Source organism: Zosterops lateralis, assembly GCF_965231275.1.
Source record: "Zosterops lateralis genome assembly, chromosome: 11".
NCBI lineage: Eukaryota > Metazoa > Chordata > Aves > Passeriformes > Zosteropidae > Zosterops > Zosterops lateralis.
In genome coordinates this window covers 5075224-5087507 of record NC_139771.1, presented here as the reverse complement: position 1 = coordinate 5087507, position 12284 = coordinate 5075224, and the positions used below count along the sequence as shown (strand labels likewise).

The 12284-nt window shown below is 48.8% G+C and overlaps 1 protein-coding gene across 2 annotated transcripts in view; it reads left to right on the top strand.

The window, feature by feature from the left end:
• Nucleotides 1-1921: 1921 nt before the first annotated feature.
• The window catches only part of RNF123 (ring finger protein 123), a 47511-nt gene continuing 37148 nt past the window's right edge, over nucleotides 1922-12284 (top strand). The window contains exons 1-9 of one of the 2 annotated variants that reach the window (XM_083869410.1): nucleotides 1922-1969; nucleotides 4237-4416; nucleotides 5440-5524; nucleotides 7523-7602; nucleotides 8417-8514; nucleotides 9689-9743; nucleotides 10071-10156; nucleotides 10894-10980; nucleotides 11447-11514. In XM_083869410.1, coding sequence (XP_083725536.1) covers nucleotides 4335-4416; nucleotides 5440-5524; nucleotides 7523-7602; nucleotides 8417-8514; nucleotides 9689-9743; nucleotides 10071-10156; nucleotides 10894-10980; nucleotides 11447-11514 — 641 coding nt within the window. In that variant the 5' untranslated portion in view covers nucleotides 1922-1969; nucleotides 4237-4334. Of the gene's footprint in view, nucleotides 1970-2062; nucleotides 2125-4236; nucleotides 4417-5439; nucleotides 5525-7522; nucleotides 7603-8416; nucleotides 8515-9688; nucleotides 9744-10070; nucleotides 10157-10893; nucleotides 10981-11446; nucleotides 11515-12284 lie in introns of those variants that run through there. The other variant, XM_083869411.1, reaches the window with a different exon arrangement.

Here is a 12284-nt window from a genome sequence, read left to right as displayed (position 1 = left end):
TGATGAAGCAGCCCCTTGGCTGCCCAATAAATTTCTGAGGGTAAACAGCCTCTGCTCTATACTTCCTTCTGGTTGCTTTTATTCCCTTCACAAGACATCTTCGCAGGCTTTCCAGAAGGTGCCTCAAGGAGAGGTTTCAGTTTCCCCTACCCTTTCTGCTTCCTAGCATATTGCAGAATCTCTCCTTCCCAGAGGAAGAAGCTCAGGTGTGTTAGGAGATGACTTGGGAACATTGGCAGAGGTAAATGGTTAGCAATCCAGAGACTGGTGCAGGCCTCTTCCACACAGACTCCCTTGTTTATTTCAGGTAAATTCTTCAATTTGGATCCAGTTGAAGAGGCAGGGCAGTTTCTTGATCATGTGTTAAATAACAGGTGCAGTGTACACCAAAGTCTTGAGTAGGTCCAGACTTGTGACTAGGAGGAAGACCTCCCAAGTTCAAGAGCTTTTCCAAGGTGGTTTCTAGGAAAAGGCTATTTCTTCAACTCCACTAATGCTATAATCAAATGCATGTGTGAATTGTGGATTGTTTTCCATACCTGACCTGAAAGTTGCATGTGGGCTCAAGAACTGTATCAAGTAGATTGTGTAGATTTAGAGACAAGTAAACAGAGACAGAAGTGGAGAAAATCTGTTGCTTTCCAGAAGTGAATTGTTCAGTGAATTACAGCTCCACTGTCCCCCAGTGTCTGGTTAAGATGGAAAGAGTGACTGAATTGTGTGGTGTTGTGATTTCCCCATATCTAAGGAGAGCAAAAAACTGCAAAATTATTGTTTCTCAGGCAGAAACCTTTACATTTCGATCAGTCTGCTGTAAGAGTATTTACATAGCAAAGAGAAGCTGCACAAGGTCAAACTTCAGAACATAGAGCATTTTGTTCCCAGTGGCCCAGTGTAATGGTCCTGTGGCCAGATACTTTTGTCAGGCCCAGTGCACTGGGTGAAGTGGGGTCAGGGCCAGCACTGGGGGAACAGTGCATGGTAGGTCCTGCAGCAGCATCTGGGCTGGCTGTGGGGATTCTGTCCCAACATTGCAGGCTGCAGCAGTCTTGTGGGCCCAGGGGTGCTGGAGCATCTGACATTTTCTGGATCTGGGGAGACACAAGAGCACGCTGATGGTAGCTGGCAGGTGGTGCTGGGGTTGCTGGAGCTGGGTGCCAGAGAACTGTGGGGGTGGTGAGGCCTTGGCACAGGTTGCCCAGAGAAGCTGTGGCTGCCCCATCCCTGGAAGTGTCCAAGGCCAGACTGGATGGGGCATGGAGCAACCTGGTCTCATGGGAGGTGTCCGTGCCCATGGTAGGGAGGTGGAATTAGATTACTTTTCAGGTTCCTTACAGCCCAAATCATTCTGTGACTCTGTTTCTATCTTGGAAGTGATAGTATGAGTGTCAGATGCTCCAGTCCACGCTCCCTGGGCCCACGTGGATCCAAGACTGCTCCCATTTGCAATGTTGGACCCAGAATCCCCAGAGCCAACCTGGACTTTGCTACAGGACCTGCTGTGTACCATCCCCCAGTACTGGCCCTCATCCCACTCCACAGGCACAATAAAGTGCACCGAGAGGCTCCACGCTTATGTGTTCCACGCTTATGTGTCGACTTCTTCCTCCTCCTCTCTCTCCAAGGGCAGCGCTCGGGTCTGGGCCAGAGGGTTGTTGTGTCCCTGGGGTCCGGCAGCACCTACCCTGGCCTCCCTGGTGCGGGCTGGCCTTGGCCGCTTGCTCAGCTCCACGGCCAAGAGCTTCGCGTCTCGGCGGCCCCGACCCTGCTCGCTTTCTTCGAGAGAAGTTCACACGAGCACCGGGGCGTTTCTGCCCCCCGTCCTCCCCCGGGGCAGGGCACCGCGGCCCGGCCCTACGGAGCGCGGAGAGAGTCCCGCCCGTCTCCCGGCAACGCGTCCCGCCCGCCCGCCATGGCCCTCGCGGGTCGCCGTAGCGGCAGCGGCGGCGGCGGCGCGGCCGGGCCGGCGGTGAGTGTGGCGGCCGCGGGGCCCGGTCCCGGCAGCGCGGGGGCTCCCCCGGGGGCCGCGGGCGGGGCTCGGGGCACGGCCAGCTCGGGGAGTGTCGTCCGGCTATGCGGGAGGCGCCCGATGGGGGAGCGGCTGCCGCGCCTCACGGGTTGTAGGCAGGTGTCGGGGGATCTCGGGTTTGGGGTGTTTGTTGGCATGGAGGATCCTTCCGGGTTTGGGGATGTCTGTGGCTGAGGGGGTGCCGCCCGGTTTAGGGGGTGTCTCTGGGCTCGGGGCGTGCTGCCCGTCTGGGCTGAGGGGTGAGCTCGGCTTTGGGGCCGGTTCCTGGGTGTGAGCAGGGCAGTGCTGCCCGGTGGTTGTGGGCTGGGGATGCCGGCAGGCTGGTGACCCACGCCTGGGATGAAGGCAGGGCAGTTTTGTGCTCCGTGTCGGGCTGTGCTGTTTCCCTTTGCCTGCTGCGAGTCTCAGGGCTTGGCCGGCAGCTGCCGGACAAAGTTGTGTTGGACGGCCTGGCTTCTCAGCCTCCTCGCCTGCCTCCAGTCGCCTCCACTTAAGATCTGGCTGCTCCTGTGTTGTGTGTTCTGCCCTGCTGCTGGAAGCTGCTTGCTTTTGCCAAGAGAAGGGATTTCAGCCTGGGGCTAGGCTCAGAGCAGGGCATCTTTGCTGCTGTGAATGGCACGTAGGGCAGATGTGTGTCCCCCTGCTCTGGCCTTTCTCAGACCTGTTGAAAGCAACGTCTGCTCCAACTGAGCAAACACCCTGGCACCGCAGCAGTGCCAGCACTGCGCCTCGTATGGTGCCAGTGTGGCCTTGCTGCACGCTCTGCTTTGGGCATTCAGGCTGTTTCAGCAGCGCTGGTTACCAGAGTGGCTGCCTTTTAGGAGAGCCGTGGGCGCTCCTGACTGCCCTCGGGTGTTTTTAACTTGTCCTGACAGAAGTGAAATCGTGTCATGTGTCGAGTACTTTTAGGGTATTAAGCATTGTGCTGTCTGCTCTGCTTTGATAGTAAACGATGTGTTTCTGTTTATTGTTTAATCTCTTGTTTTGAGTTCCTGACGCATCATTCAGGACGTTTGCTCCAGGCCGGTTTTCACTTTGTTCCTGCTATTTTGCTCAGCAGTGCTGCAGGAGGGAGGCCGGGCAGCATTGCTGCGCTGCTGGGTGCTGGGGTGGTCCTGAGGAAAGGGGCTTTAGGAAACCCTTTCCCAAGTCTAGCTGAAGCTCAGGTGATTTGGAGTTGCTGTGGCGCTTGTGTTACTTGGCACTCCTGTTGTGGAGTCACTAACTTTTCTTGGGTTCACCTTAGTTTCTGCTCTGCATGAGATTGCCAACAAGCATTTAATTTCTGCAGCCTTTGCTCCTGTTGCATCTTCCTGTTGCTGTGTGTCACAAAGTGCTTTGACAGGGAGAGTCTTCCAGAGAGGGTTGGCTATTGGGGTAGTTGGAAGCAGGAGAGGGGCATAACCTAACATTTGGAAGCTGGATAGAACTAGCCACTTGAATGTTTTTTTGTTGGGTGTGTTTTTGTGGTGTTTTTTTTTTATTATTATTTTTTTTTAATTTTTTTTTTGTTGTTGTTTTTTGTTTTTGTTTTTGTTTTTGTGTTTTTTTTTTTTGTCCTGGCACATGTCAGCTCTGATAGCATTCTAGTGATACTGGGAAGGCTCCTGAACCTGTAGTCTCGTGATAGATTTTCACTTGTAAACACTATTGTATATTACTTGTGTCTGCTTTTGTCCCCGTGGCTCTGACAGCTGGGTCGTTCACATTATAGTCAGTGATACTCTATTGTAGTCCACTCCATCTGCATTTGTCTCATTCCTTCATCCTCTCCCTTTGTTTTGGATAGTGGAATAATCTAAACACCTGTTAAACAGAAGATTAACCAGGCACATGTTGCTGTCCTAAAGAATACAGAGTGGGAGAGAAAGGTGTTTGTCAGGACGTGAGCAGCAGTGCAGTGACGTTCACAGTTTCACCAGCATTTGGCAGTGGTGCTGGCTCAGTGCTTCTGGCCCAGCCTTGATGGGAAGGTTGCCTGTGTTTCTGGCTTGGTTGTGCCTGTGCCTTTGTTTGGAGTGGGGTTTGTGTGGCTATCTGGAGTGTGGCTTAATGGCTCGTCTGCTCTGGGAAGGTTTTGAGCTGTTGGACAACAGTGGGACTGAGAGCAGGGTCGGCAGTTAGCTGGTTTGGGGCTCTTGTGTAATGTCATTAGGACATGCAAGGACTGTGGTTATTTTTTGGCTTATCCCTGTTGTTTAATTCAGGTAAACCAACCTCCAAGAACAGGAGAAATCTAAAGGCAGTATCCACTCCAGAAGGTCTGCCCATCTTATGTCTGCTCTGGAAGTGGTGCCTGTGAAGAATGACGTCAAGAGGTGCTGGGACTGCTTTTCCAAGGAAGAATTACAGGCTGACCACTGAGCCAGAGAAGTCCAAGGTCACAGGTAGGGGCCTGTACATGCCTTGTGAAAACAGGAGCACTGTGGATCCAAGCAGTATCCCTTGCCTTGAGATCAGCTGGCTTCCAGTTGCAGCTACCTTGGTAGTGTGAGGTATAGGGGCGCTGAAACTGGGTAAATCCTCAAAGTGAGATGAGATTTTGGACGGGACATTCCTGAAGTACTAATGACTCCAGAAACTCATGTCACAGAGCCTTTTCTTTGGCACACAGCACCGCCTCATAAGGCTGGAGAACGTTTTGTTGCCTGCCATCTGATTTGGGACTCATCTGATTTAGGGAGTTCCCCTTCCAAGATGAGCAGTTTGTCAAATTTTCAAATTAATCCTTTTCTGGGAAATTCTGCTACCTGCCAGGCAGTCTGGTTTTTTTCTTGGCGTCACCAATCCAGCACAAGTGTGCTTATGAGACCACAAATCTGGCATTTGAGGGCACTGTTGCACTCAGAAACAAGGAATGCTGCATCAGAGTGACACTGAGGGTTGTTTAGTGAAGGTGAGGCACACATCATTAAGGAGGGTTACACGAGGTGAACTGCACCTGCAGCTTTTCCATCTCAGCATCTTTTATGTGGTTAAGAGACATCCTGAATGTGAGTAGGACAACAGGAATTGTGGTAGTGTTAAGATTTTATTTTTTTTTAATGGATTCCGACTTTCAGGTTTTGGAGTTACTTTATCAGGAAATGGCACAGCAGGATTCCTGAGGATGCACTTCCACCTGTGTGGAGTGATTTATAGGCTTCCAGTTGCTATGGCAGAGCAGCTCAAATTGGAAGGAGCCTTTTTTGTGGCAATGCACCCAATAATGCTAGACTCTGGTTCTGCTAGTGAGGACAGTAAGGTGATGAATGACTGCTTGAAGCTGCATTTTCCACTGTGTTGATCAACAAACACGAACATAATTCACCCATAGTTACTAGTTTCTTGCTTTTATACAGTATGGGTAAAATTCATGTTTGAGTTTACCCTGGACTCTCTAAGCTTATTTCCTTTCTGTTTTTCCCAAGGGATCGTGAACAGCAGGCTGCTGAATGATTATCTGCATCGAGTCTTTACCAGTGCTGATGGGAACCAGCCTGCAGCTGCTTACAGGTATCAGACTTCTCACTGCCCAGGTGGCAGGCGATGCCACCTCCAGATAAACAGCACTGCGTGAAAGGAAAGATCTTTTAGTACCACACAATGATCTTGGTTAAAAGCACAGCAGCTCCATGTTACAGAAACAACTCTGAGGTCTGTTCTTCTGAGAGGCGTTTCAAACTGCAGGGCTTGTGGGGAAGGATTCTTTTTTGCGTGAAAAATCCCATCTGCAACATCAGTAGGTAATATTTTTGAAATAAGTAGGGATTCACCTGTTTGTTACTGTTCCCCCTTTGCATGTAAATGCAAAATGCCCAGGTTTCAGGTGCAGGAATTAAAAATAAGTTGTTAGTGCTTTGTAACCTAAAGGCAAGACTGTTACTGATCCATGCAATACCATACATTTTTCAGGCTGTGGAACTGTTGCTACTTTTATTAGGAGTCAGAAAAAGAAGAGAGACACAAAATTCCTGTTAAATGACTGCTTTTTCCCTATTTATTCTCAGTTCTCCTTTATCTTTTATCCCAGAAACGTGTAGTGTTGGATGACAGGAATTCCCCTTGCACCTCTTTTGCCAGAGGCAAGTCAGACAGGTTCAGGGCAGGTAGGAGTGTGGCAGAGTGAGCAGGCCTGTGGCTCCTGCAGGTTGGCAGTGCTGCAGCATGGCTGGGGTCACATTCCACGGGCTATACTTAGGGCTGCCAGCTCCAACATGATCTCAGAGCTGCTATAAATAGTTCTTGGCCCTCTGGCTCTTGGTGAGCCGGGGTGATGGTGCGGGGGAGGCAAAGTGGGTCATGTTACTTTACCACAAGCTCTCTTGCCAGCAAGCCTTGGAGCACTCCATCTGCCTGAGCATTTTGGTTTTCAACATTTCTGGTTTCTTTTTCTGGCGATTAATGACTTGAATGCACAGAACTGATAGTTTGTTGGACTTGTCTCTCTCTTTTTTTCCTGCCTTCCACCCTTCTTCCCTGGATGTGGCTACTTGGTAGAAAGCCCAGTAGCAGTCAAAGAGGTCTTGGAAATAACATTTGCCATATGAGAGCAACTTTTATGGTATGACATCTTGCCTTCAGAGGCTGAATTCTTGATAGAGAAGCTCACTGCAGACATCTCTCTGCCTGTCTCATGCTCTTCCACTCTCCTTCCCTGAACTCCTCCTTCATGCCACTGCTGATTAAGCAGCTTTGCTGAAGCCACCCTTCTCATGCCAACCAAAACTGATCCTTTGATTTCATTTCTGTGCATCTTCACATCCATCGGGCTTTCACAATGTCTCTCACCAGTCTTAGGGAAATCCCTAGTCCTGGAGAAGTGAGAAGTTGTTTCCCAGATGGCTTTGGAAATGGGAAGCAGAGATAGGAACAACTAGTGGTTCTCACAGTAAAAAGAGGTTCTTGTGCAAGGATCAGCTAAGTAAACTATCCTTGAAAGGAGAGAATCAAGGAAGGGCAGTAAGTTGTCTAGAACAGTGACACAAAGGGGATGCATGAGAGAATTTTCAGTATGAAAACAAAATGGTTTTAACTGTTTTCACAGAAAGAAGATGCTGGACTAGCCTGACCTTTGTCTGAACTGCTACAGCTGCTGCTGTGGTCCCCTCTCTTCTTTTGTATTGCAAAATACTTTAGGGGAAAAATGAATCCTGACTTAGGCCATGTGTTTGTATGATGCTGACTGCAGCAAAGTCGTGTCCATAGTTATTAGAAGTACTGCTGATTTCTTGCTGCCTTGTACCAGAGTTTTCTTATTGCCTCAAAACACTTCTGAGCAGACTGAAGACTAAGATTCTTTGTTAACTACTTGGCTTGTTTGTGCTGTATTTGGTCCTTCCTTCATTCATTGCCCTGACACAATGGGCAACAAATTCCTTAGATTCATGACATGAAACAGATCGACAGAACTTCATGGTTCATGTCTCAGCACAGGACATGTGTCTGGGCTGCAATTCATGAAAAACTGGAGACAAAGTTTTTTTAAGAAAAAACTGTGTGTTTATTCCCTAGGAAGCACCTGACGTTCCAGAACCTGCAGGAGCACCTTGAGCGATTACTGGCAGAGGAGAATGGCTCTGAAGACAGCAGAGGTAGGAGATACTGCCTGTCCAATTTGTGCTTCTTGCTTGTGCTGCTTAATTGGGAAGGACAAGTCGTATCATGAAAGGCATTTTCCCTGAGTGAAGGCTGTTCTGCCTCCCTGTGCTCTAATTTATTGTGCCTTTAAATCCTGCCTGTGAGGGGCTCATCAGCCAGCTCTGCAGCAGGTTTGTTTGCAGATGGAGGCATATTTCCAGGCTAAAATGTATGGAAAAGCAGTGTGGGGGCAAATGTTGGTGGTATTTTACTGAAAATGATATGGAGAGCCATTGCTTTGACCAGGAGTGTGCAGTGCTGTCATCAGTGGGAGATGCAGAGGCTTGTTGACAATTTTTACATGCTGATCTCCACTGCATGTATTCACTTTGGGCCTCAGGCTGTACCCTGTGTTCTTACTAGCATTATTTCTCTGAATTAATCAGGATGTGGCAGGATACAACCTGGCTGCCCTCCTAGAAAGGCAAATTTTTCTTGCTGGCTGCAATCAAAGTGTGACACGTTGGCCAAACATTTGGCACAGAGTTTAGCCTTTGAATTTTGTCAAAGTAAAATTTTCAGGAAAATTTAATGTGGAAAATTTAATATGTCCTGAATGCTGCATAGGTGAGTTGCTGTGAAGACTTTCTTTGAAATCTCTCTCCTTTTCTGAGTTTCTCAGGGTCTAACATAGGCAACACTATCTTAATCTTCCTCCCCTGTAGCAGAATCCAGGTGCTGTCACAGTCTGGCTGGAAGCACCCAGTAGGTGAACTGTTAAATCGTTCACAGCTCTCCCCAACAGGTTTTCTGCAACTCTTGTTTCAGATCAAGCCGTAGAGGGTCGGCTCGGTCCCTCCACTGTGGTGTTGGACCACACGAGTGGCTTTGAGGGGCTCCTGCTGGTTGATGATGACTTACTTGGGGTGAGTGTGTGGCTGGACACAGCAGAAAATGGTTTTGTGGGACTAAAAGCACTTGGGGCTTCTTGGTTTGTTCTTTGTAGTAGATCCCTGTCAGTGTGTAAGTGTAGTCTTCCCCAAAAGCTGCAGTATCCTGGAGGAAGTGAGCTCTCCTGGGAAAAAGTCTAGCAGTACCACTAAGTTTCAGCAAGGTCTGAGTGGGGCTGTGAGGAAGTGAAAGGGTTACCCTGGCCCAGGGGCTCACTTGGCTAAGCAGTCAGCTTTCTTGTCCCTCCCTCCAGCCAACTGCCTCTTCCTTCCTTTCTGCTCTTCTTAAAAGGCTAGAAAGAGGCTAAAGCTGAGGTTTTCCTTCCTCCTTTGTTTCCACTAATTACCTCCTTGCTGCTTCACTGCTGTTCCCTGTGCAAAATGTCAGCTGAAAGAATCCACTTTCTTAAAGAGAATTTAACCCTTTCCTACTTCAGTAATTTCTGCACTCCTTTCAGTCCTCCACCAAGCAAGCACATCCCCTGCTCTTGAGCTGATTCCCTCCTTAATCTATGCCTGCTTTTTAGCCTCTAACAAATCAGGCTGCCCTGGTCTCCCCTTTCCCTTTAACCACCTGCTGTTGTTTACTTCGGCTGTACCTAGAATTGACCCACAGAAAGAATTGGACTGGCTTGTCTGTGAATTTCTTGTTCCTACTTTCATTTCCTCTTCATGGTCTGTCCCAAGATGGCAAGAGTCAGGATTTTACACGGTTCAGTTTTTAGGCAGCATGTTACCTGCCAATCCTGGCCTTTAGCCTGGACACCTTGAATCTGTAGTTTTGTTCTAGCTTGTCCAGCACTCGTATATCTTTCCCATATCATAATCGCTTTTGTGTACAATTTCATGCCAATTCACTAGGAACCTGTCTGTCAACATGTTGCCCTTGTACTGCTACCATGCTGGCTGCATCACAGAGGTTTATCAAGTACAGATGAGCTGTGGGAGGGACCTGAATGATTCTCTGGGGCCAGTTGACTCCAAGTACAGCTGCTAGGGTGGGGAAGATGTCCCTTCTTGTCCCTATACTGTCCTTTTGAACAGCTCTCCATCTTGGTTTGGTTTTGAGCGTTAGGACACAGGGAATGGGAAGAACTGAACAAGCCTCTCTTTTTGTCTGACATTAAAATTTCTTTTGTTTGTTGTCCAGGTGATCGGCCACAGTAATTTTGGGTCCATCAGGGCCACAACATGTGTGTATAAAGGTAAGGAGATAAATCAGTGCTGCTTTGAGGAAAGACCCTGGGAGGAGTGCTTGAGGAGTTAGACAGCTGGAGAGCTCAGGAAATCTTGAATCTGTTCCAGATCTTGACCACCCTCTTTCCCAGCTCATTCACTGAACTTTTCCAGGGAATGAGAAGGGTGGAGGATTGTGTGATGTCAAAGTAAAAGGGTGGGAGGGGAATCCTGGGGATGTCCTGAACCTCATTTGTGTGCCACATGTATCTCTGTGGGAGCAGTGTCAGGTTCAGCTTCTCTAACAACAGGCACGGGGACAAGAATTCACTGTGTGGCATCTCATTTTCTTTCAGGGAAATGGATTTATGAGGTGCTCATCTCCTCCCAGGGACTCATGCAGATTGGCTGGTGCACTCTCAACTGCAGATTTAATCAGGAGGTAGTATAGCTACTCTGGGGGATGCTCCTCCATTGCTTTTTCAGTCACTGTAGAGCATTGGTGCTGCGCCCTGCTGGCATTCCCACCAGAAATGCCATACAGACACATGAAATGCCAGGCCTGCTGTTCTAAGAGTCTTTACAAGACTCTCTGGTGTGCATCCACAGTGGTGCACAGTGTGAAAGCCTGTGCTGGGTGTGTTGCTGTGCTCTTGCCGCACACACAACTGCTACATACTGACTTTCAGCTGGTATCTTTCCCAAAAATTGTGTGTGTCTGCAGAGCTGGCAGCCTGTCCCTCAGGATGGGCCTCAGCATCTGGTGCTACAGGGCTTTTTTTGCCCAGGAGAGAGTGGGATGTTGTTTCATCTGAGTGGGATGTTTGGTGTTGGAAAGGGATGTCAGCTGCAGAGTTTCACTAACTTTTCACTCTGCAATATGTGAGGGGGGGGAAGTGATGGGCATCCCCAGGGGGCTGCTTTGATAGAAATGGGAAGTGTTGGATGCCAGTACACTACTTCTGACCCAAAAATAGGTAGGGAGTGGTGCATTTCTCTGAACCAAAGATCACAAGGTGCTGGATTCATTCCTAGAGCGAGCACTTTTCCTAGGCAGAGCATGTGTGCTGTCAGCTGCTCTCCCTGTCTACTGGTCTCCCCCTTAAGGGTTCTCTTGCAATGAGAGGAATCTTCTGTGCCTGATCTGGTCTGAGTCTCCTCTTTCATACTTTGGTGCAGGAAGGCGTTGGGGACACGCCAGATTCATATGCCTATGATGGAAACAGGGTGCGCAAGTGGAACGTGACTACCACAAACTATGGCAAAGTGAGTAGCTGTCCTCCAGGAATGGGATGGAGAGGAAGGAGGAGAAAACAGATTACTTCCTCTGTTCACTGAATTCTGCTGGGCCTTGCGAAGTGCCCTCAAGCCTTTCTCCCTGCTTGAGTCTGTGTGCCAGCACTTGTCTGTACTCTAGGGGTGCTGGACGTGCTCTCTGGGTGCTTTGTTTGGCAGCCCCAGCAGACTGATGCCGAGCCTGGTGCTGCTGTTGGTCCCTGGAAAGCTCTGGTTCTCTGTAGTACATCAGAGCATTCCAGAGGGGAAAAAGATCCCAGTCAGGGGCTCTATGTGCAGCTTCCAGAAGTGCCTGGAAATTCTGTGAGCTGCTGGGAGAAAGAACTCTCTCTTCTTTAACCCTGAATCACAAGGGATTGGTTGGGTTGCAGTCTTTCTTGTGATGCGAGAACACCCTTGGAATACATGTTTAACCTCTTCTTTCCCTTTCCTGCAGTCCTGGGCAGCAGGAGACATCGTCAGCTGTCTGATAGACCTTGATGAGGGCACCATTGCTTTCTGCCTGTAAGCATCTTTGCCCCATTACCTGATTTGTTTACGTCTGTGTGTAACAGAAAGTTTTCCTCACTGCTCAGCAGATTGCTGAGCCCTATTTCTGCTCTCTCCCCTTTATGTTCCTTGGTAGTTCCGGCCTCTGTTTCTCTGTCTTGTGTTCAGAAACCATCTGAATGGGTTGTTGGGGCTCAGTTCAGTTCAGTTGAAAACATTTGGAAGAAAGATGTTCAAGCTACCAAGTCTTTGTAAAGTTTGCCAGGATTTTAGAGGGAAGGGCATCTCTTATGATGCTTAATGCCACACTTGGCTTTAATTGATTGCTTTTGTGGTCAGTGTAGACCTTGCCTGTCCTAAATTCACAAGGAGCTGTGGAAAGGGTGATAAATCTCCATTTTCCAGCTCCCATGCACAATGAGAATTATTCTCTGGCCCTGGCCTGCAACAAGTCAGTTGCAGTTAAGAACTGTTAGGTGGTCTGTGTCATCTTTTATGGAGGAATAGATTAAAAGCATTATCCTTGATTGCCACCAACTTCAAATAGATGAGGCCAAAAAATCACGTGCTTTAAAATGTCCTGCTGCTTTAATTATCTCACAGATTTGGGTTGCCCTTGAAGCTGAGTGGGCTCTGCACGTTGTGTAGATTCCAGTGCCTTCCCATGCTCATATGAAAATGGGAGTGCCCCTGTGCTTCCTGTGTTACTGTTACTCAGCAGAGCTGTGACATTTGCATGTGTGCCAGGTTAAGAATGACAGGAGGCATGACTGGCTGCCTGTCCG